This window comes from Lutra lutra, chromosome 8 (genome assembly GCF_902655055.1).
Source record: "Lutra lutra chromosome 8, mLutLut1.2, whole genome shotgun sequence".
NCBI classification, from domain to species: Eukaryota; Metazoa; Chordata; class Mammalia; order Carnivora; family Mustelidae; genus Lutra; species Lutra lutra.
The window spans coordinates 139584196-139608993 of record NC_062285.1 but is presented as its reverse complement, the minus strand read 5'-3'; the positions used below and the strand labels follow the sequence as shown (position 1 = coordinate 139608993).

Sequence of the window (24798 nt, the reverse complement as noted above, 5' to 3'; positions counted from 1 at the left end):
AAAGGTAGTCTCCCTCAACATCTTTTTTTTTTTTTTAAAGATTTTATTTATTTATTTGTCAGAGAGAGAGAGGGAGAGAGAGCAAGCACAGGCAGACAGAATGGCAGGCAGAGGCAGAGGGAGAAGCAGGTTCCCGGAAGAGCAAGGAGCCCGATGTGGGACTCGATCCCAGGACGCCGGGATCATGACCTGAGCCGAAGGCAGCTGCTTAACCAACTGAGCCACCCAGGCGTCCCCTCAACATCTTGATAAGCTTTAAAAAACGTTCATATTGGGACAGCACTTCCACATTTAGGAATCTCCCCTCAGAAAATAAAGTACAAAACGTGACAGAGTCAAGCTTATAGGGTTACTTATATGCAAATAATGAAAAATTAAAATGTTGCTTTTGAACAATTTCTCATGACTTGCTGAATGGGTTTACTCTTTATTTCTTCAAAACCTTTTAAAAGGCAGAGAAAACAAAGGGGCGCCTGGCTGGCTCAGTGGGTAGAGCATGTGACTCTTGATCTCAGGGTTGTGGGTTTGAGCCCCACACTAGATGCAGAGATCACTTTAAAAATAAAATCTTTAAAACAAAATTTTAAAAAATTAAAAAAAAAATCAGGGGGACCTGGGTGGCTCAGTGGGTTAAAGCCTCTGCCTTCAGCTCGGGTCATGATCTCAGGGTCCTGGAATCGAGCCCCACATCAGGCTCTCTGCTCAGTGGGGAGCCTGCTTCCTCCTCTCTCTCTGCCTGCCTCTCTGCCTACTTGTGATCTCCATCTCTCAAGTGAAAAAATAAAATCTTTAAAAAAAAAAACTAAAAAAATCAAAAGCAGAGAGAACACAAAAGTGTATGCAGATTACAGTACATCAACAACTTGATACAGACGTGTGTGTAAATTTACACGTATGCACGTGCACAAAGCCACAAATAACAGACTCAAAGGAAATCGTCCCAAATATTACCTCTGCTTCTCTTTGAGCAGGATTTTTTTTTACTTCCTTAAATGTTCTCTATATTTCTGCAATGCATGTGAACTGTATTCCTTCATGCTCAAGAGGGAATGTAAGATTTCCACATTATGAAGTTAATTCCCTCTCCTCAAAAAGCAAAACACATAAGCATGAAGTATATTGGATATTTTGAAGTGTTACCTGCAACAGAAAAACTGAAGTACAATTTGAAATATCTGCTCTCCTAAACAGTGGAGTTTCTCTAAAATAAGTTATAAGGAAACAACCCAAAAGAGCCAAAGGTAAGCATCAGCAAGTCCCCACTCTTTGGTCACTCCTCACCTGTCTGCAATACTGGACGTGTTTCTCGCCGATGGGCACCAACATCCCGCCCCAGAGAGACGCTGAGAAAACCTGCAGAGACATAAGCAGACAGCCGTGTTCTTGGGCGCTCTTGCCCCGCGGCCGGCCAGCGCACTGAGGTCTGGCTGCAGGCTCTGTGGTGCAGAGCCCTAGGTCAGAGCGCAGGGCTATGGGCTGGGAATGGGGACCGTGTGGCTGAGGAGCTGCGGTTGATGGTGTTTTGTGGATATTTTTAAACCTAGACTTCAAATTTCCTATGAAGACACAGCAAACATGAGCACACACCCAGCCCCACGCCCGGGCAAGGCAGGGCTTCCGCGGCTTCCATTCCAACGCGGGGCAGCCCCCCGCTTCCACACGGAGTGAGGCTGAGCACAGGGGGAGATGCACACCTTCCAGCCGGGGGGCAACAACACTGTCCCGTAGCCCCAGACCCTCAGCAGGCCAGAGAGGGGCCTGTAGCCCTTCCTGCTTCCCTCCAGGTGCCCCCACCACTGGCCCCAAAGGGAACGCCACACTGGGCCTGCCTCCGAACAGAGGCCATTTTCAACCAGGGGCCCCAAGCTCTCTACCATCTGGTCCCACCTCAAACTGTCCCTCTTCTTACTCTGTCCGGTCAGGGCAGCCCCCCGGCTCATCCGGGAACGAGCTGTAGCTGCTGCCCGGACAGCCCACCTCGGGCTCCCTGACCGGGTTCCGGGCTGCGCCGCCCCAGCAAGATGCCTTCCCCGACTGTCTGCAGCAGACCCGCACTCCCTCAGGGCCACTTCCTCTTTACTCTGTTTTAGCGTCTTCCTGCCACTTGCCACCTGCTCAACTGTGCACACAAGCTTGCTCGTGGGTCTCCCATCACCCAGAACGTGAGGGAGCGGGGAACCGTGTTTTACCAACTGAGGCAGGGCTCACGCCCAAACACAGCCAGACAGCAGACGGAGATGTAGGGGGCGGATGGGGAGGAGTGGTTCCCAAAGAGCACAGGGACTGGAAGGACATGCAGGAACCCCGATCTTGGTCTGGGAGGTCAGAGGAGTTCTACAGGAGGCACCGATGCATGGGGTCTTCGCCGATGCCGAAGTTTTAAAGAGGCCGGGAACGCGGGGACCAGCGAACAGGGGAAGGAGGGGACCTAGAGGGGCCAGCGAACAGGGGAAGGAGGGGACCAGAGCCAGCAGAGGACAAAGTACAAGTGCCTGGAAGTAGGAGAGGCCGTCCTTTCAGGAAACGAGAAGGAGTTTAGCAGAGCCAAAGCACAGGGAGAGGGGGAGAGAGACGAGACCCAAGACTGTGTGTGAGGCCAGTAACCCCAGCTGCACGCGGCAGAGCGGTATTGCGAAGGCCTGCACCTCGGAGACCAGCATGTCTGCGGCGGGAGGGAAGGGGGAGCAGACATGCACCAGAAAGGGACATCACCACCAAGGTGAGAAAACACAGCATGGGGTCTGAGTGACAGAAGACGCAAGGCCGGGTGCTTGGTGGCCTTCAGAGTGAGGACCCCTCCGAGCAGTTCGGGGGGTCAAGGGCAGCTGGCGGAACAGCCGTGCAAGCCAGTGGAATTGGGAGCCCGGGTGCAGGGTATGGACTCGTGAGGGAAGTAACAGTTGGTTTCAGACAACACTGAATTTGACGTGTCCCCGAGGAACGGAGCGGAAACACCGGCAGCACAGGACTCTGGCACCGAGGAGAGCTGCGCCGAGCCTCTGGGAGCGTGGCCGCACAGACGGAAGCTGCGGGCCACGGGGGCGCGAGATCCTCCAGGAGAGAGGCAGCGCAGGCCACCCTCCACGAGAATCGAGGGGAGACGCTCGCACGGTGGGAGTAGTGGCAAGCCGCGAAAGGACCCCGCGAAGGGGAAGCAGAACACATGGGAGCAGATACAGTCATGATGGAGTCCAGAGGACAGCATCGAGCATGGTGGCGAGGGCCAGGGAGGGGAACTGGGGAGGCTCGACGACTGGACAAACGTTGGAGCCTCTGGACCAGCAGTGGTTGGGGAAAGGCAGGAACCAGAGTCAAGGAGTGATGACACCAGGACTGACTGGGACCAGTGACACGTGACGTTAGAAGTCGACACGTGTACCATTTCATTAAATTAAACTCACTCCTCACCCCAAGTTTTGTTGGTAGAGAAGGCACAGGTGGTGTGGTGTGTCGTGGTGGGGCAAGAGAGTTGTTCCCCAGTCATCCCGGCTCTGGGAGGCCTGCGAGACGAGCCAGGGGCTCCTGTGCCTCAGTGAGAATCAGATCACTTACTCCTCATGCCTGAGCACATCAGGAGAAACCAAACCAAACTGGATTAAAGATTTAAAAAGAAATTCCCAGAAGTGCCCAGAGCCCTGTAGACTCAGCAAAATAAGGTGAAGACTCGAATTTCTATGAAGGGACCCTCAGAGGGAAAGGACGTGCATTCCTCTGGTCTCCAGACACGTTTCCACAATGGCCCCGAGCTGACAAATGGGGAAGGGCTCTCCTGGGGTCCCACGTAAAATGACCGACAGGTTCCTCTTGAAGAGAAAAGCGATCACTTCTCCCCGAGTATCCTCCATTCTGGCTAAACTGAAAACATTGAGCACTTCAGTTTTAGGCATTAACGTTCTGGGCTTCCCCTCTGGAGGGTGCTTTCTCTCTCCAGGAACTGAGTTTCCAAAAATGAGGGACAAAAATACAGGTGAGCGTGCTGGCTGGATACTCACCGAATCGAATATAAGTTGTTTATTCAACTGAAGCTCGAAATCTTCCTTTATGAAACTCACGTCCCCTCCGGTGTAGCCAGCCAGCTCCTGTCAGCAAGCGATCCACATGTTGAAACAGAGCAGAGAGACTCACCGCACCAGCTCCAAAACCACGTCACTCCAAGTACTACTTAATTTTGTTGTTTTCTGTTTTTAGAAAGGCAGGAAATGGCTCCGTTCTGGTTGTTACTCTAGTTGTTCTAGATGGTCCCAGGGGACTGACATACACACAGCATCCTCAAACACACAGACCATGCAGAATATATGTTACTTCCATTGTGGGTGAGAGACACTGGCCACGGGAACATTCTGCTGCATGATACGGCTTGTGTGGCCTACTCGGTGTTGGAAAAAAAGAATTAGCCAATCTTGCACAATTGGGCACATTCGATACAAAAATCTGATTTCTAACTGGTCCTGCGATCCTGAAGATGGGGCCAACAGAGCACCACTGTGCCCCACCCCCCAGCCGGCCTCCACCCCGGGGACCCTATGGCGCACGAGTACCCTCTCTGCCTGGAGGTGCTGTCTTACCAGTGACCAAGGGGTTCGTTCAGCCTACTCTGAACTTTCCTCCCCGCCTAGTGAGAGACCCCATCCAGAGGCCAGAACTTCTCCCTCCTCTGCTCTCTGGGGGTAGACCACTGCACTACATGGAGCCATTCCAGAGCCAGGACCCTCACACGGGACCGACACCCCTGCAAGCCATTCTAGAGACAATCTCGAATAATTAGAATAATCTAGAATAATTAAAGGAAAGCATTTAAGATAGAAATGTGCATGCCGTGCGGGACTCTCTCCCGTCCCGGTCACCGAGCCAGCAGGTCGCATGCAGGTGAAGGAGTCCTACCTGGTTAACTTTCAGCAGAGCCCCTCTCCTGGGCAAGATGGAGGAGTTCCTCGAGTCGATGACCATTGCGTGCTGAAAGAAAAGTGCATCAGGTAAGAAGACGCACCGCCTGGGCGCTGACCACAGGCCGTGCCCAGCCCCTCCCCCACACAGCACTTCCCCTTCCGAAAAGCCCTCTGGGAAGGTAGCTTACAGGTGAGGGAACGAAGAGGCTGGGGCAGATAATTCACAGTCACTGGGCCCATCCTCTCAAGGAGCTTGACCTTGACCTAAGTGAGCCCTGCCGGCTTCAAGCACATCTTCCCATCTCCACTGACGATGCTTCCACAGAGTAAGATGAGGCACGTGCCCAGAAACTCACAAAGCCACCGGCAGCCACACAACCCGTGACCCTGCTGGGTCCATCCCACTGCTGGCGAAGGCTGTTCTCCCAACACATCGAACTACGTAGTCAAACACTTACCGAAAGAGATGACTTCAGCGAGTGCCCGCTTTCCTTCCGGACAGCGAAGGACGCCGTCCTGGAGAGGCAGCCCAGCTCCCGCCACACGCCCTCCCACTTGACGGTGTGGCTGGTCTTCCATATGGGAAACTGCAAGGACACGAGGGGACGATAAGCCTTTCTGTGCTGTACCCACAGGGAGTCATCCCCAATCAGGCTTCAGAACGAGGCACAGATATCTTGTTCCAATTAAACGCCCAAGATACATTTTTTTTTTTTAATGGTGGGCGGGAAGGAGGGAAAGGGAAGGCGGGGAACGGAGGGAGGGAAGCAGAAGGGGAGAAGCTACGATCCTGCTCAAAGCGAAAGTCTCAGGGCGAGGAGACGGGTGACCAGCGCAGAGCTCTGTAACCCACAGGCTGCTTTCACGGTTCTATGACCTGATGTTTGCCCGACGCCACCCAGTCCCAGGTCCAAACTCAGGATGGGTGACAGTAGAGACCCACATCAGGCCCCGGGGAAGAGGGAGGAGATGACGGTGCTTACGAGTGAAGGGCATTCTTCCTGGAGCCAGAAGCCCGAGTCACGTGACCCCAGGACAAGCAGCACCTGCCTCTTGCCCTGACCCTCTGGCCCCGCAGTCAGGCCCTCCCCTCTCAGGTCCCTATCACAGAGATACACTAGGGTTGCTCCGCAACTGTGAACACTGGCTGGTGGCCTCAGGAAGTACGATGACGACGGGACTCCTACGTGGAAGCCGGGTTACCCGACCAGAGTGGTCTTTCTTGCCCGCCTGCCATTTCCGCACGGAGGGCCACTCGAGACCCAGCTACTCCCCCAAATGCCTGAGAGAGGTGCACGGTGGCCTAAACCATTGCTTCCTTCTCCACAGGCGGCCCTTAAGGAGAAACTGGCCACCCAGAGGAGACATATCTCTCAGTGTTCTTGGTCACAAGGATGGGACAGGGGCCAGATGTGCCATTTTCCTCCAGGGGCTCATCTCTCAAGCCCAGGGCCACCAGCTCCCAGTCCTCTGTCCCTCCCATCCCCCTCTCTCCTCCCTCCATGGTCTCTTCCAGCAGAGATGGCTTGCACCTCTGCGACGGCCTGGGGCTAAACCAGCTAGCTCTAGATCTCCGAGATCTGCTCTTTAAAAAAGACTTAGAAAACAATGATAAAAGGGGGCATATGGCAGAAAGATGGGGAGGAGCCCGCACACCAGGGCTCACCTGCCAATGGCCTCCAGAGAGCTGCGGGCAGAGGGGCTGGGAGGGTAGTGCCAGCCGGGTGGGCCCCATCCTGCTCAGGGCGGGAAGGCGCTGAGGGCTACTCCCGGCAGATGAGCAGAGAGGGACACACGGAGAACAGAAAATGGAACTGCGAGTGCTTACGTCGCATCCCCGAGCCATCCCCGCCGTGCTGGGGGCTCCATGCCTCTGGTGCCAGGGCGTGGATGCAGAGAACATGCCAGGTGTGCTCCCCAAGACGCTGGTTCAGCAGGCAGGCGGGGCCCAGGAACTTGCATTTCTAACCAGTTCCCGGGTGAGGCCATGTGGCTGGCCAGCAGGCCGTGCCTGGGGAACTACTGTTATATGGCGTGTCCGGGCCGCCCCTCATGAACCACGGCCCGGTACAGGAGGGAGCAGGCCGCACAGTGTAGAGAGGAAGGGAGGGAGGGCAGGCGTCACCATAAGGCCAAACCAGTGGTCAAATGGCAGGAATTCCATCCCTGCATTACGTCAGATCCTGCTGGGCGTATGCAAGTGCCAACCAATGAGGAAAGCTTCCAGTCACTGCGGAGTGACCTTGCTGGCTACCAGAACCATCAACCTCAGTACTCACGAGGAAGGACGACACACGGCATTGCAGGAGCGGGAGCAGAGCAGCCACTGGGAAGCAGAGTGACCCTCTGGCCCTGGCAGTCTGCACATGGCCTGTGGAGAGGCGCCCAGCCCGGAAGGAACCCACAGCGAGGCGAAGGGTAGAGGGTGACCCCGGCCATAAGGCCCGCGCTCCAGGCTCCAGATCGCAGACAGGCCTGCCCGCCTGGGCCCGCCCCCGCTTGCTGACTCGGGCAATCAGCGAAGGAGCTGCCTTGTTCACACTCAAGGGCACAATGGGAAGGACGAAAGGCCACTCACGCTGTACCTCGGCGGACACTCCTCTGTCTGTCTCCCGAAGCGAGCTCCAGGGGAACTGGCCAGTAACTTTATATAAGTTTACAGAGAAACTAGGAGACAACAGGGACAGAGCTTTAGAAGCTGCAATAGTGATTATAACTCGTACACATTTAAATTAACAGATCTAAAAATAAACTTATGGGACGCCTGAGTGGCTCAGTGGGTTGAGCCGCTGCCTTCGGCTCGGGTCGTGATCCTAGGGTCCTGGGATCAAGTCCCGCATCGGGCTCCTTGCTCAGTGGGGAGCCTGCTTCTCTCTCTGCCTCTGCCTGCCACTCTGCCATCTGTCTCTCTGACAAATAAATAATAAAATAAAATAAAATAAAATAGAATACACTTCTGGGGCTCATTGTCACAAGGAAAGCTACAGTGCGCTGTGATGACACACGACGGTCAGCTGGTCCAGCCAAGTGTCTTTTCACAACCAATGCATCTACTATAACTCAGAACCAGGCCACTGTACTCAACAGTCTGTTTGGCTTCCTACTTTCTCTCGAAGTTTCCGGGCCGTGGTTTGAAGAAGGACAGGCCATACGAAGTCTCTTTGGTTCCATACGAAAACTGAAAAGTCACCTTTTCTGCACGGCCTAGAAGATTAGGGAGTTTGAGGCCAAGCACCTAGGAGGAACAGAAAAACAGCGGCGGTTTACATGGTAGGAAGGGTAAGTGTGAAGAAAGACTTTGCTGGCAAAGGAGCCTCATAAACCCAGGACAGAACCGCGGACTACAGGTCTGGCCTTCCCTCCATCACTGCTTCTACTCTCTAAAACGTGCCTTTGCTGAGTGGACATCCTGCCCTACACACACACACACACATACACACACACACACACACACACACACACGCCTCAAGGCGCGGGGCAGGCTCGCTTGCTAACTGCAAAGCCAGGAAAATCAACAGATTTGGAATTCAAGGGCATCTGAACAAGAAACGTAATACAAACATTCTCCAAACCACTCCTAATCAACCACTGATGGTATCTTTGTTTTCAAACAATCTGAAACATACCACAGTTGGGATGGAGTGAAGCAGAGCAGGCAGCTGGGGTGTGGGGGGAGGGACGCTTGTGATGAGCCCTGGGTGATGTGTGGAAGTAGGGACTCGCTCTGCTGTGTACCCGAAACTCCTCTAACACTGGAGGAGTTAAATCCCAGTGGCCGCGGGAATTTAAATTAAATGAAAAGTAAAACATGCTCTCATCAGTTCTGGGAGGCTAGACCACGTGCTAGCCTACATGGATGACGGTGTGGAGAGAGTCTCGAAACGACCGTCGGTTTGAGAACAGTGATGTTTAAGAGCTCATCATGGCAAGCTCCGCCAGGAGGAAGCAGATCATACCATGCTGCCTTCGTTGTTCCCAACCATGGTGTTATAGCTGCCCGTCAGTCTCCTCAGTTCGGTTACTTCGAAGGTGACGTCTAAGCCGTTTGGAAGGGCACCATCACCTACGTGCACAAAAAACATCGACCAGTAAGACGGCTGGAGCGTGCGGTTTCATTTTAGGTCCCACTGCTAAAAAAAGACAAAAAGCCACTTGGAGGTTCATTTCCTCTGACAAACACACCCTCTACTGGGAAGTCCAAGAACACCCTCCCACAAGATCACAATACACCTCTGCACGTGAACACCGGCTTCTAGCTCCCGCGGCGGAAGAGGGCGAACCAGCCGGCCTCTGCTGCAGGGAGCGGCTGCCAGCAGGGTGCTTTAAGCGCCCGCTGTCTGCAAGGGCATTTGTTCTCCTAGGGAGTCCCTGAGAATACTTGGGGCTGCAACTCGACTGCCGCTAAAACACAGAATCCCTGGGACAAGAGGGACTCTAGGAACCCTGAAAGAGAAGCAAGAAACACCAACACCAGTCAAGAGGTGACTGCCCCTGTCTATCCACGAGCCAGGGGAGCGGGAGCCACGGGATGACCAGGGCCCGAGTCTGCGGCAGCTGCCTCGGCACCCCCCAGGGGTCCCAGGGTGCTGGAGGGCACGGCGGAGCTCTGCAAAGGACGGTGGCGGTGGGGGGGGGCTCTCCCTGAGAGGCAGGGCCAATCTCATAGCCCTGGTGGGGCAGCAGCCGAACGTGGGAAGTAGTCTCAACCCTGGCTCCTTGATGCTTAGGTTCGGCCCAGGCCAGAGCCCTGGCACCATTTTTTAAAAAATTTAGTTAATAAGCTTTACTGTTGAGAACAGCTTTAGATTTATAGAAAAATCGAGCACAAAGTATAGAGTGTTCCCACAGAGCCTCCCCACAGACACACACATTTCCATCTGCGATCATCTTGCATTAACGTGGTAACGTTTGTCCCAAGTCACGAACCCCAGTGAGGCCTCGGTAGGGATCACGGTGGGATCTGCTCAGGTCATCCTCGCTGCCATACACTATAGAGGGTCTGACGGATGGATGACGGCAGGCACCCGCACCACAGAATCATGCAGAGCTGTACTTCCAGCTCCCAACCATTCTTTCTACCCAGTTTCCCGGTAATTCCAGCCACCGCCGGAACGAGGCACCCCACGGAAGCCCCCCCAGGGGACGGCAGACAGGAGAGCGCCAAGAGGAAATGCCGTCAACAAGACATGCCTCCCAGGAAAGCGCTCCCAAGTCGTGGACAGGCCACTTCTGTCACTTACGTGTCTGGCCTGGGACAAGTTAAACACCGAGCCTCGGTTTCCCCAGCTGGCAAACACCTGTTCTAAAATAACGCCCATCACTTCCCCAGGTTCTGGCGAGGCTTCTGTGGGATCCTGCACACCCACACACTTACCAGAGCTCTGCCCGGCGGAGCTGCATCGCTGCCCTCTCGGAGGGGGCAGGAAAGGCTGTCCCCCTGGCCCCACCGCCCCGACCCTGCTCTGCTGGAACGGAAGCCCCTTGGGAAGCAGCCTATGCCTTGCTCGCTGCTGGTCCCTCCCCGGTACGCAGCACAGGGCCCGCCCGCAGCAGGTGCCATCAGTCCGAGCACATGTCGACTAGGCCTGCGAACAAGCAAGCAAACGAGCAAACACCGAAAACAGAATCTTATGCCCGGTGCCTCTGGCTGAAAGCACATGTGCAGATGGAGCCCCTCTGCCGAGAGCCCGAAGGGACCCAGGCGGGGACCTGGGCAGGGCGGGGCTATCCCAATGAAGCCGGGCTCCCTCCCTCGGAGCCCTCCTAGAATGTGCACCAACCACTGGTTCAGATCATAGCATCTGCACAGTTCACCTGTCCCCCCTCAGCCTGACACTGGAAAAAGAAAAAGTCCAGCCCCCCCCCCCCCACCGGGGACAGCGAACTACCGAGACCTCCATGCTTCATAACCCTCCAGGCGCCATGTCTGGCCACACGTTCAGCTTTTGTGACCTGCCGCACGGATAGGAAGGGTAGAGAGAGACACCGCGCGATGGCAGGTACCTTGACACGTATCAATCAAAACATCCACTTGTCTGAATATTCCCAGGCGAAGCAGCTTTTCACGGGCTTCGTGAGATTTCCGCATCACCTGCGAGAGAGCACGAGAGAAGGTCTTCGTCTAGGACAGCAATGCAACTGGTGGCCGGCTGATCAGGCCGGGGGGTCAGCGCTGCTGCTCAGTCACCGAGTAGCCCCCTGGAGCCCGGAAAGGTGAAGGGACGGACGAGCACTCAAGAAGCAACAGCGAAGCCCCCTTCGGAAGCACAAACCATGGGCAAGGACAGGAAGCAGGTGCATTAACATGATCTTTCACAGAAACAAACAAAATGCGTCAAGATGCTCCCCGCCCGGCAGGAACCCTCGCAGAGGGGACGACCCATCATTACAGTGGTTGTGTTTGGCGCAGGAGACACTGTGTCGTTTGTGCCTTTTTGTGTTGCTCCCATTTCCTAACCCACGCTCTGCTGTTTTTTCTCTCTCCAGCGTTGACAGTAGTGCCTTCTGATGCCAGGGGTCCTTTCCTGCTGGACGGACAGGCAGAAGGACAGCGCAGGAAAGGCTCTCAGGGAGCAGAGTGGGGCAGGACTCCTAATATGCATGGTTTACAGCTTGTCCGGCAGGAACAGGGGAGTCACTCTGGAGTTTCTAGTACGGGACAGCCAGGGTAGAATTTCCTCAGCAGAGACAACGATGGTGTGGATGAACATGGAGAAAGCAAAAGCGGCGGAGGGAGGCAGGAGAAGCTGCTCACAGCAGCCCCGGGAGCTGAGGGGGAAGCTGTGAAGCACAGGTCATGGTGTCAGGGGAGGACGGACTACACATGTCACACGTGGAGCCCGAGGACGGTCACTGACTGGATGGAGGGCAGGAGAGAGAGGAGGTGGAATCAATTTTCTGCTCTAGGCTAAGCGCCTCTGGGTAGCATCAGAGAAGTCAGGGACGATGAGCTCTGTTCTAGCCACACAGGGCTGGAGATGTCTGCAGAGATCCCATGAGGCAGGGGCACATTCGGGGCCAAAGCTCAACCCGGAGGCCTGGCGAGAAGTAGAAATGGAGGGGCCTACCGCACAGGCTGTAGTGAGACTAAGGCTGTGGGTGAGAGCCTCTGGGAGACGATCCTCATAGAAAAGCAACACATAAGGACAGTCACAGGAGAGAAGCTGACGGTGCAGCCTAATGTGAACACGGGGAGAGGGGCAGGCAGCCCAGGAGAGTGTGGGATCGGTGGAAATCAGGGGGAGAGAAAATGCTGAGAAAGAGAGTAGATGTAAACAACCTCGAAAGACAACAGAACAAGAGAAATGTATTCTGTGTCGGTGACAGAGATCACTTCTGTCCTATGCCAGGAGCTCTTACAAATTAATAAAAGCCTAACAATCCAATGGGAAATGGGAGATACCAACAGGTGATTCACAAGATACTTGCACGGCTAGTAAGCCTGGGAAAGGCACTCGATCTCATTCACGGGGAAAAAGCCCCAGTGAAAACAAGGGCACGGAGTGTTTCACCGGACAGGTGGGTGAGAACTTTAAACGTGTTAATGTGAACAGATCTCCATAAAGTATCAAAAATGAAAGATGCAGGAAAATGTGGGGAATGGAGTTATCGTGTGTACACATGGGCTACTCACACTGCACAGAAGCCCCAGCCCGAGGACCACCAGGGAGGGAGACTGAGGCTGGCGGGGGAGGGACGTGCCTACCTTGCAGTACAGTGCCCTCTCTAACACCAGATGGCTAGATGCTTTTTTAAGATTGTGCTTATAAATTACTTTATTCTTTTTTTAAAAAACTAGCAATTCTCTCTAAAATGAGAATGGCCAAACACGAGAGCATGCAGAGAGGGACTCAGCAAGCAACCGACTCGGGTCCGTGCTTGGGCGTTTGTGAACACACGGCGGGACCAGGCTTCGCAGCAAGAGAGGCTGGAGGGAAGGGCGGAAGCAAACACAGGTTAGGTTTGCGGGAGGCACCAGGGCACAGGGGCGGGGGGGCTCGGCTCGGGGGCACTGAGGATCCCTTCAGGGTAGGAGGCAAGGTCATGTGCAGAGAGGCTCGGGGTGGGAGCTCAGGGCTTTGGGATGGGAGATCGGTAGGTTCTTCAGAAGGGAACGACAAACAATGCCAAGCAGGGAGACTACTTGCCTCAATCAGGTTTTTCGCCTTAAAAACGTCTCCAATTTCACATATGATGATATCATCTTTCGTTCTTCCAAGTCCATCAAAATGAACGTGTTGCACAACCACCTAAGTGTGATGAAGGGACATGGATTATGATTTTTTTTAGGTTTTAAGTGCTGGTCTTTCTGCTTTTATTTTTTTTTAATTCAGTGTTTTTATTTTTTGTTTAACACAGTGTTTTCAGTTTCAGGTGTACAACACAGTGAGCCCACGGTTCTGCACCTTACCCCGCGCTCATCAGGACAAGTGCACCCTTCCGCCCCGTCACCTGCTCACTCCACCCCCCACCGGCCTCTCCGGTGGTGACCACCAGTTTGTTCTCTGATCTCGCTTTGTCCTTTTTTCTTTGTCCACGTGTTTTGTTTCTTAAGTTCAGCATATGAGTGAAATCATACGGTGTTTGTCTTTCTCTGACTGATTCCACTCAGCATCCCACTCTCAGCTCCGTCCCTGTCACTGCCAACGGCACGATTTTGTTCTTTTTCGAGACTGAGGAGCGCTCCATTACACATCTACACCACATCTTTCTCCATTCGTCAGTCCACGGACACTTGGGGGCTTCCACAGTTTGGCCGCTGCAGAGAATGCTGCGACATGCCGGTGCGATCTTTTCCAATTACGGTTTTCATATCCTTTGAGGAAACACCAGCAGTGGAACTACCGGATCTCAGGGCAATTCTAACTTTGACAACCCTCCACACCCTGTTCCACAGTGGCTGCACCAGCCTGCACTCCCGCCCACAGTGCACAAGGGCTCTCCTTTCTCTGCATCCTCGCCAACACCTGTTGTTTCTCGTGTTGTTGATTTTAGCCATTCTGACAGGTGTGAGGTGACAGCTCACTGTGGCTCGGATCTGCAGGTACATAATGATGAGTGATGTGGAGCATCTTTTCTTATGTCCATCGGCCATCTGTATGTCTTCTTCGGAGAACTGTCTATACCTGTCTTCTGCCCATTTTCTAATCGGATTATTTGTTTTCTTGGTGTTAAGTCGTGTAATTTATGTATTTTGGACACTAATGCGTTATTGGAGACGTCATTTGCAAATATCCTCTCCCGTTCCCTAGGTTGCCTTTTAGGTTTGTTGACTGTTTCCTTTGCTGCGCAGAAGCTTTTTATCTTGACGCAGTCCCAAGAGTTTAGTTTGCTTTTGTTTCTCCTGCTTCAGGGGACCTATCTGGAAAAGAGCCTTTACGGCCGACATCAGAGACATTACTGCCTGTGCCCTACTCTAGGACTTTAACGGCTTCAGGACTCATTTCAGTCCTTAGTGCATTCTGAGTTAATGTTTTGTGTACGGTGGAGGAAAGTGCTCCAGGTTCATTCTTTGGCAGGGACACGGACTATTAAGTACAATGCGGGACAAGAGAGCAGGCGTCAAGGCTAAAGACAAACGTCTGAAAGTTAATTCAAGGATTTTTTTTAAGTTCAATGATCCATACTTCTTAATTCCAAACTTTATTTTCCGGCCTTTTTAGAAATCTGGTTACCCGAACTTATCCTTTGCCAGGTCTGTATTTCCTGTGCCTGAGCTTCCAAGGATTCTGTAGCTGGATGACCAAGGACCACAACAGTCCTCATTCCAAGCAGGCCACAGAGGCCCCGGGTAGCCTTCCCAGCATGCGCCCAGAGCACTGGCCCCGGGCCGAAGCTGTGACCCCCAATTTAATAACTGTGCATCTTGCTAGAGAGCTTGTGCGCGTATCAGCAAGCACAATAAATGCTGGCTCAGAGCCTCTTACCTCACTGTCATGAAACCTTACTTACTTCATCCATTCATTTAACAACGTACCGATCACCTAACACCAGGCGTCATTCTAAACACTGAGGACACAGCAGTGACCAGGAAAAAATTCCTGACTCAATGGAGCTTAGTGGATGGTAATGAGTAACAGAGAAAAATAAAGCAGGGATAACAGGGAATATTAGGGAAATGCATATCTGAAAGTAATCAGAAGACTGCAGAAGACCTTAACTACACAGTCCCCGAACATCTGCTTATACTTCTTTCTGCTGGATTTAAATTTCAAAGGAACAAAGTTTAGGAAAGTTTCACTCTTTCTTCTGGACACAGTATACACTTAATTATAACTTGAGTATGTCCTTGAAATGCTTCTTTTCTTATAACATAAATACAAAAATACATTTGTTTAAACTTCCCACATAGAGAGATGATTTCTGGGGCGCCTGGGTGGCTCAGTGGGTTAAGCCTCTGCCTTCGGCTCAGGTCATGATCTCAGGGTCCTGGGATCGAGCCCCACATCGGGCTCTCTGCTCAGCGGGGAGCCTGCTTCCCCCTCCCTCTTTGCCCACCTCTCTGCCTACTTGCAATCTCTCTCTCTGTCAAATAAATAAAATCTCAAATAAATAAATAAATAAATAAATAAACAATTACTCTAAAACCAGAAGCTACTTTTTAAAAGTCACCAGCCTTTCTAAAACGTAGCTGGCTACCAGGTCTTCTTGAATGAAGGCAATGGGACAGGTTAATCCTTGCGTCTCCCTGGGGGTCTGGGGAAGCGACCGGCTCCAGCAGGAGCCCCATCAAGCCCTTCGGCAGAAACTCACATCTTTGTTTTCAAGAATCTCCTGTTTGGCTTCAGGTTCGACTTCAACAAACTCAGCTTCCTCTCCTAATGCGCCGAAATCAGGTCCATTAGGTGGAAGAGGCTCCAAACTCTGAAAGGGAGGGAGAAAACGGGGATTAAAAAACTTAGGAAAGGGCGCCTGGGTGGCTCAGTGGGTTAAGCCGCTGCCTTCGGCTCAGGTCATGATCTCAGGGTCCTGGGATCGAGTCCCGCATCGGGTTCTCTGCTCAGCGGAGATCCTGCTTCCCGCCCCCCTCTCTGCCTGCCTCTCTATCTACTTGTGATCTCTCTCTGTCAAATAAATAAATAAAATCTTAAAAAAAAAAAAAAAAAAACTTAGGAAAGGGGCGCCTGGGTGGCTCAGTGGGTTAAAGCCTCTGCCTTCAGCTCAGGTCATGATCCCAGGGTCCTGGGATTGAGCCCCACATCGGGCTCTGTGCTCAGCAAGGAGCCTGCTTCCCTTCCTCTCTCTCTCTCTCTGCCTGCCTCTCTGCCAACTTGTGATCTCTGTCAAATAAATAAATAAAATCTTAAAAAAAAAATTAAAAAAAAAAAACTTAGGAAAAAACAAAAATCTTTGCATTTCGTCTTCAGATGGTGATCCAGAAAGCTAAGTACTGTGTTTCCCTCTGTGGAGTGGAGGCTGGGAAGCAAAGGACAGACCTAAGCATTATTGATATACAAGTCCTGAACTGGTTGTGAGCTCCCTGGTGTCCAGTGTATTATTAATAAATAAAATAAGGATGAAACATAACTGAAAGGGACAGGCACGAACCTATGATGACTGTGTCACGAATGGGGGCCTCTGGGGCTATGGCTATTTGGGCCTGTGCACCTAAGGCCCATCTGAAGAAAAAAAATAGATACAAAATAAGGTGCCAAAAAGATATTTATCAAAGGGGTCAACTGGGTGGCTCAGCTGATGAAGCATCTGACTCTTGATTTTGGCTCAGGTCATGATCTCAGGTCATGAGATCAAGCCGGGTATTGGATTCTGCTCTCAGCGGGGGGTCTGCTTGACATTCTCTCTCCCTCTCCCTCTGTCCCTCCCCCTGCTCAGGCGGGCCCACACGTGTGGACACACTCTCTCCCGACCTCCAAATAAATACATAAATCTTTTTTTAAAAAAAAAACATCAAAGAAAGGAAAAAAAGTATTTTGTTTTAGAAAGTATCCTAATTTTTTTTATCAAAATTGGATACATTTTAGAATAATGACACTGACAAGTCAAATTTCTAAACCATATTTCTCTGTACCCTGAAAGTCTCATTCCCACATTAAAAGGAACTGCCTATGTTCATAAAATGTACCAGAGAGCCGTCACTTTCTACAACCTGAACTGACCTCTCATCTCGAAAGCATTAAGGCAACTTCTGAATAAGGATTCCACAAGCTGTGGCTGGTCTAGTACTTCCGGACGACATGATAAAGTGATAGGATTTATAATTACTCACACGTATGATATTATATGTTACGTACATGCCTGCTTAAACACAGGGATTCCCAGACATTCCTGAAAAGGGATTCAGAAGGTTTAGTGTGGCACCAGGCAAATGTACAGTTATGCAAGTTTGGGGAAAACTGTCCTAACCAACATCTGGCTGCTTCCTTACTCCACCAATTCTCAGCAAATAAGTGCTTTCAAGTGCGGCTGTGTTTGGCATCTGCAGTATGTGTGGCAGCAGAGACCCTGGGACACTACCCCTTTCCCCAGATACACTCGACAGACTCGTCATATTTCCTCCATGTCCCTGGTTGTCTGGAAGGTGACGACCTGACGTGTCCTCTTTCCCACTCCCGCTCTAAAAGACTGCGACGGCCCTCGAGTGTGCCTGGAGGTATAGAATGCAACCAGATTCTGTAGCAGGGCACACGAAGAACCTCTCCATAAGGCCCACATCTGCAATCCAAGTTCAACCTCCAGCACCCCCCCGACCCTCATGTGCATGTTGGTGCAGACCTCTTCCTCTCCTCCCTGAAATGATCTGCCTGAAATGTCGTCTCTGTGAGCCATCCTTGGGTTCTTCAGGCAGAAGCAGTCCCTGCTGCAGTGGCACATCTCTTGACGCTGGCAGTTCAAACTGCCGCATGCCGAGCGCTGGGCTGACAGCAGTGCGGGAGACAGACCACGGCCTCATGGTAGTTGAAGCGGAATATGTACGTTAAGTAAATGGGGAAAATAATGCTGGGCAAAGAATATATCATTTGTTTCATATCATCTTTTCATTTCTGTGGTCTAATATTATAAAACGGAATCATTACTATAATCTCTCAAAATATTTTTTTTTTTAATTTATTTGTCAGAGAGAGAGGGAGAGAGAGCGAGCACAGGAGGACAGAATGGCAGACAGAGGCAGAGGGAGAAGCAGGCTCCCCGCCAAACAAGGAGCCCGATGCGGGACTCGATCCCAGGACGCTGGGATCATGACCTGAGCCGAAGGCAGCTGCTTAACCAACTGAGCCACCCAGGCGTTTTTTTTTTTTTTTTTTTTTTTTTTAATTTATTTGTCAGAGAGAGAGGGAGATAATCTCTCAAAATATTAACAAAAAAAGTAACTTTTTATCTGCACCATTTCACAAATACGCTTCCTGTGTTTAAGTTTACATAGTGTAAAAAAGGATATTAAATTTGTGCTGATTCTGTATGCAGAGTGTATACTATGGTTAGGAACATATGCCCATATTCATTCTACTTGATCTGAATGTTTAGCAAATATGCTTTGTCTGGGCACAAGGTTTACATTCCATGACACAAAAAAAACTTCCATTACAGTTCCTAAAATTTCAAAGCATGAAATAAGGCTCAGTAAAGATGTGCCATGCCCACCTGTATATTTTAGTCAGAAATTCAAACTTTAAGAGATTATGTCTTTATGATTCCACAGTTCCATCAAAGCTTAATGCCCTAAAATAACGGCCTTACTAATAGAGAAGCATTCATTCACCAAATATTAAGAACCCATCAAGTGGCAAGCACGTACAAGCTCCTCACCCTCACAATCTTATATTCCAGTGTCTGGAATATAACAGACAGCAGGCACGGGTTAAGTATTTGGTGAAATGAATTAAAATAAATATTTGGATCTAGCTCTATTCTTTCAGCAGCTCAGCTTACCAGCTGGCAAGTTTTCTTCTCTTTTCTTTTTTTTAAGATTTTATTTATTTGAGATGTGAGAGAGAGAGAGCGTGCGTCTGTGCACCAGGCGGAAAGGAACAGAAGAGGGAGAGGGAGTAGCAGACTCCCCACTGAGCAGGGAGCCTGACTAGGGCTCCATCCCAGGACCCTGGGATCTTGACCTGAGCTGAAGGCAGATGCTTCACCGACGGAGCCACCCAGGCACCCCCAGCAAGTTTTCTTGAACACCATGTGCCAGGTACTGCGCAAGGCAGTGCTAACTGAAGGGACAGAACATGCAATCAATTTAGCGAGTTATGAACAGCATCTTTAAAGTGATACAGGCTCAAGTCAAATAGGAAACTTAAGAAAGCATAACAGATCTTCATGGTAAATGCTGTTTCACAAAATTTTTGTTTCCCATATGTGTTAGGGTACTAGATGGCAAACGTAAAATGTTTTCTTACTGTGAATCCTGACCAAAGCATTCAAGTGATGCTGGCCAGTGGGCTGTAAGTTCAAATTAAAGAATATGGTTTTAAACAATTTGATTTTTTATTTGACACAGAGAGACACAGCGAGAGAGGGAATACAAGCAGGGGGAGTGGGAGAGGGAGAAACAGGCTTCCCGCTAAGCAGGGAGCCTGATGTGGGGCTCGATCCCAGGACCATGGGATCATGACCTGAGCTGAAGGCAGCCACTTAATGACTGAGCCACCCAGGTGCCCGCACATTGAAGAATATTTTTTACCAACATATTAATCAAAGCAGCGATTTTAGTACCAAAAGAGCTCAATAACAACAAAGACTTTTGTTGTTCTTTTTTTTCTGTAACCCTAGCAGCCGTGCCGGGTGCCTAGTAGACCACTGGTAAATGTTACGGAAATAAATGAATGAATGCTTACTTTGTTGAAGATGTTACAAGGGATGCAAACCAAGTAAGATCCAGCTCCTACTGTAACATCTAGAAACTTACACCGGAAGACAGCAAGAGAAAAATCTAAAAGGAGCTAAGGCAGGCGCCAAAGGAAAACACATCAAGGAAGTTATCAGCATATCCAAACGAGGGCAGATAAGGAGGAGGCTGATGGAGGAAGTGACCCGAACCGAGCTCTAAGAGATGGGACTATGGCCATGGCTGATGATGGGACTGGGGATGGGTGAGTGAGGAGCTGCTGGACATGCCCAAGGACCGTGTCAGAAGAGCTGCTATGTTTCATCTGAATGAATATCTGTGAAGGGGAGTGAAGTCCGACCGCCCACACCAAGCTGAGGGGTCTGTGCTAAATTCTTTGGGAAGCAACCGGAAAGTATGGAAAACTCCTGAGCAGGACAAGTGAAAACAGTCCATGTTGCAGTAGAAAAGTAATGCGGAGGCCTGGGACTCAGGAGGTCTTAGTTTTGGAACATTCTGAGGCTCTAACAAATGGGGCCTTGGACAAATATTCACACATATTCTCTGGTTCTCAGTTAAGATTACGATAAAGGCGAGCAGTTTGGCAAGCAGTGGGGACGCACCGAGCACCCAAGTACTTTCACCCACTCTGTAACTCTGGCAACAAACTGGTTAAGGGCTTTTCCCGCCTCCACTTTAAAAGTGGTAACTACAGCAGGGGCAGCTTCTGTCTCTGCACCATTAGCAGGAGAAATGAGGGCTCCTAGATGGGTCTGGGTCTTCAAAGGATACTGGGTGCTCTAGGGGTCCACCAGGACCCCAGCTGGGGCTGAGCGGGAGACTGCAGAAGATGACCCGTAAGAAGAGAAGACGCCCGAAACGGCGGAGGCCAGAAAAGTCAACTCTCCAAGAGGAAAACTTGTTACTCTGCCCCGGGTCACCACGCAAAGTTCGCTAGTCCTTTCTGAGCCACCTCCTCGCCAAGTGACCTTGGGCAAGTCACGCCCCTCCTCTGGGAACCGGTCTCCTGCTCCGAGGTCTGCGGGACCCGCTGGCAGCGTCTCTGCGGCCTCCACCACGAGGCGTCCAGGCCCTGCCGCCTTCGGCGCCCCCTTACCGAGGGAACCCCGGGCGCAGCCGCGAGAGCGTCTCCCCGCGGCGTTCGCCCAGAGGTCACGCGGCCCGCGGGTCGCTGGGCCTCTTACCCGGGCGTGCACTGTCCCCATGGCTCCCTCTCCTGCCGCCGCCTCGTAGAGGTTCCCGGGGTGACCACCTCTCCGCTGGTGAGGGCAGAGGGCGGGCCCGCGGTGACGGAGCTGTCAATCAGTGTAACATCCACCAGACCCCGGACGCGGCGCACTGGGGGCAGCCATGATGCCCCGCCCCTTAGCTCACGATACTTCCTCTCATTGGGCCTTAAGGGCTTGTGACCCGGATGTTCACACGGATGCCGGGAAGCCCCGTTGCCTGGAGGCCGCTCAAGCGCAGAGCGTCCAGTGACGCCCGCACAGCTGCTGGCGCGGTGGGCGCGAGTCAGTGTGAGGACCCGCTGGGCGCCGGCGTCCGGTGTCGCCCCCGGGAGAGAGCCAAGGGTTGGTGGGTTCGCCAAGGCTTCACCCAGGGCCCTCCCTGAACCCTCCTGGCGCCCCGGCCGGGCGGGTGCTGTGCGGGCCTCACGCCCCCGCGAAGCGTCCAGGCTCGCCTCCCCCAGCGTCAGGGGCAGCACAGATCCGGGATGGCACCTGCTACCCTCCTGCTGAGCGCCGGGTTGTCATAGTTGCGGAAGGCCCCGAGGGTGGTCCCCTCGTTGGTAAAGGGAAGGCGAGGGTCATACTACGTCACGGGATTGGAATAAGAGGGAGTGTGACAACGCCCGGCACATCGCGGGGCCCTCGGTGAGCCGTGGGGAAATCAGTGGCATCTCCGTTGAGCTGCGGCCAGTGAGGACTAGCGAGGTGGTCCGAGGGATGGGCTGGGGGCGGAGAACAAGAGGCCACGGGGCTTCATTTTGGTGGCGAACACAGCAGTTGCTAAGGCATGGTGGTATACTGAGGATTTGACGCGATGGGGAAAGGTGCCTGGCTCACCGTAAACGCTGAATAAACTAGATCTTCCTGATTTTCTCCTTCAGTATTCTCTTGAGTAAGCCTCTTCTCAAAGATAAGCCGTGAGGTTGACCTGCAGATTGTAACAAGGCCCCTGTGCCAAACATTTGAGAGTCTATTGGGTACAAGGCACTAGTGACAAGGTGACAGAAGACATATCAGAAACACAGTCACAGCTTCATCCTCAAACACCATCTCTGACAGTCAAAATGCATAATAACATAGTAAAGGCTCTGAGCAGGGGCGCCTGGGTGGCTCAGTGGGTTAAGCCTCTGCCTTCGGGCGAGGTCATGATCTCAGGGTCCTGGGATCGAGCCCCACATCGGGCTCTCTGCTCAGTGGGGAGCCTGCTTCCCCCTCTCCCTCTGCCTGCCTCTCTGCCTACTTGTGATATCTCTCTCTCTCTCTCTCTCTCTGCTAAATAAATAAATAAAATCTTTTTTTTTTAAAATAAAGTCTCTGAGAAGTCCTGCAGCACCTATACCTCGCTCACTTTCTTGAACCTCGTATTTCCTAAACTGATTGGGTCATAAGAGACTTTGGGTTTTGGCTTTTGAGGCTCTTTGGCCCTCAGTGGTGTTCACCAGTAATTCTGGGGCTCCTCTTCTGGGCAAAAGGTAGGGTTGTATTTCCCTGCCCCCATCCATGTGACTTGCTTTGGTCTGCAGGTTGTAGACAGAAGAAATAGGTGTATCTGGATGACAACCTTAGAGCACCGTATTCCTTTCTCCCCATCGCTGTGACCCTCCTTCTCCCCATCAGTGACTTTCCAAATGGGGGGACAGTTTCAGGCTGGGCCAGCCAAGACTGATGGGCAAATAGCATGAGAAATAAATCTTCTGGGGGAGTCTTTGTTAAATGCAGCATAACCCAGCCTATCCTAACTGGTCAAATCACCCAGTAGACCTGCAAGGACACCAGCTTTTTGAGAAAACTTGGCTTACACCGTGTTGACCTGGCCCCATGAGTAGTAGAAACACAGTTCAGTGACCACACTGGCTCCTTTAATAACATGAAACCTCAGGCTCAGAGGTCATAAGGAAGGAACCCTGGGACTTCCCACAGATGCCCATAGAGGTCACTCACCTCTTAGTTTGGGACACCGTGGGGTATGGGCTCCAGGGAATGGGCGGGGGGGACAAGAGGTTAGATTCCAAAGGCCTTAAGTGGAAGTGGACACAGCAGGAGGGGACCAGCTGGAGGGGGCAGGGTCAGGCAGGAAGAAAGGGCTCAGTGAGTTTCTGGGTCCTGGCTCAGGTGACTTGGAAGTTGACAGATACAGGGCAGCTGGACACAGGAAGGATTATGTTGAGGTGCTGGGTTATGCCAAGGAGTAGCCTGGTGGAGGTGGCTGGGTGGGCTTGCCCCTCACCTGAGCCAGAGACTGGGGGTCCTCAGAGTGAACCCTCCCCAGGAGCAGCTGTGAACTCCGAGTACAGGAGGCAAGGCTGAGCCTTGGGGACGAGCCCAGCACTCAGGACAGCCTGGTGTCCCAGAGGAAGGAGAGGGACTCGGTCCAGCATCCAGGACAGAGCATGTTGAGGAGATCGCCTGGCTGGTGGGGTCCTAAATCTGGGGGAGGAGGGCAACATTTGAAGGAACTTGTCTGTGAGGAAAGGAAAACCAAAGCAGGGCTCCCGAGAGGATGTAGAGATGACGGAAAACGGTTTCAAAGTCACATTTATTGTGAGTTATTTTCCAATGAAAGAAATGTTGACCACAGAAATTTGAAAACCACATACAAGCACAACAAATGGACTGCAGTTATAGATAATGGCATAATGACAACCACTGTCAGTCCTGGGGGATATGTTCTCTACCTTTCCTCTGTATACACATACACACCCACAATTTTTTTTTTTTAAACAAAATGGGGCTCACGCTCTGCACCAAGTTTTGTTACCTGTCCACCAAATAAAGACCGTTGTTCCTTGGCATTTGCTAGGCCACACAGTCATCATCCCTGACTCTTCCCGTGGAGTGTACACCAGAGCGTAAGTGTGCCATATAAAGAAGGAGTTTTGTTTGATAAGGTGGTAGGAACTCAAAGAATGTTGATCCGTGCTGATCAGAAACCTCAGCCGAGCGGGAGAGGTGTGGCGCTAGGGTGGCAATAAGGCACAGGTGGGGAGTGGAGACCTCTTCGTGTTAGCACACGTTTTTAAAACAACCATAAAACATGCTCACTGTGAGAAGCTGAAACAGTTCAAAACATAGCAAGAAAAGCAGCTGCGTGTGATCCTATCAGCTGTTAACATAATTCCTTCCTTAGAACAATCAGAGGAACTAGCCTGTATATGGTCTATGCAGAAATACAGCAGTTATTGAAAATACAGCTCAAGTGTGCTCCTGTCTGCTGCGGGACCCTGCAGCGCTCCTGAAGGAAGACAGCTCATCGGGGAACCTGAGAACCAGGGGCTCAGGGGGACATGTGACAGAGTGCTCTGAGGGGCCTGGTGGGTGTCAGGCCTGGCCTCCCCCCAACCCCGACCAGCACAGCAAGCAAGGGGCAGTGCTCTGTTCTGGGGTCTCCAAGCAGCTGGGAGAGCCTGTCTCTCTCCCCTCTTGCCTCCCTTCGGAGGGGAGCGCCATCAGAACGAGAGCCTCCGTCCCACGTCCCCAAGACACAAAGACGCAGCAAGGAGCCGCAAGGTGGGGATTCTGAGTGCTGGGCGGTGGCTCCGTATGCACACAAGGAGCCTGCCTCAAGGTGTCCACAGTCTCATGGCAGCTCAAGGGACAGGCTCGCATGAAGGCTGCCCCGAGAACCACATTCCTCTTTTCAAAGTCTTGTCTTTGTAAGAAAGTGCTGTATTGGAACCTTCTGGTTCTTCAACTCCCAGTGTACTGATTCAGTACAGGGGAGAGATGCAGCCTGTTTTGCCAATGTTGAGGATTTCGAGTTTATCGCTGTTGTCTTTTGGTTACACTCAAATGCATAAATCAGAAAAATAGCACATTTCACCTGCAGTGACATTACTCTGTGCTTGCCAACCCATCCCACCTGGAGAGAACGTAGGTGCCC

The 24798-nt window shown here is 51.9% G+C and overlaps 1 protein-coding gene across 1 annotated transcript in view; it reads right to left on the bottom strand.

Annotated features, from left to right (window-relative positions):
- The window catches only part of SAMM50 (SAMM50 sorting and assembly machinery component), a 34603-nt gene extending 13542 nt beyond the window's left edge, over window positions 1–21061 (bottom strand). Inside the window, 12 exon segments of the mRNA XM_047741568.1 lie at window positions 1282–1301; window positions 1303–1353; window positions 3993–4079; window positions 4882–4953; window positions 5345–5473; window positions 7292–7553; window positions 7991–8121; window positions 8843–8949; window positions 10890–10977; window positions 13034–13135; window positions 15639–15749; window positions 20874–21061. Of these exon segments, the coding sequence (XP_047597524.1) occupies window positions 1282–1301; window positions 1303–1353; window positions 3993–4079; window positions 4882–4953; window positions 5345–5473; window positions 7292–7553; window positions 7991–8121; window positions 8843–8949; window positions 10890–10977; window positions 13034–13135; window positions 15639–15749; window positions 20874–20894 (1181 nt within the window). The 5' untranslated portion in view covers window positions 20895–21061.
- Window positions 21062–24798: the final 3737 nt, after the last annotated feature.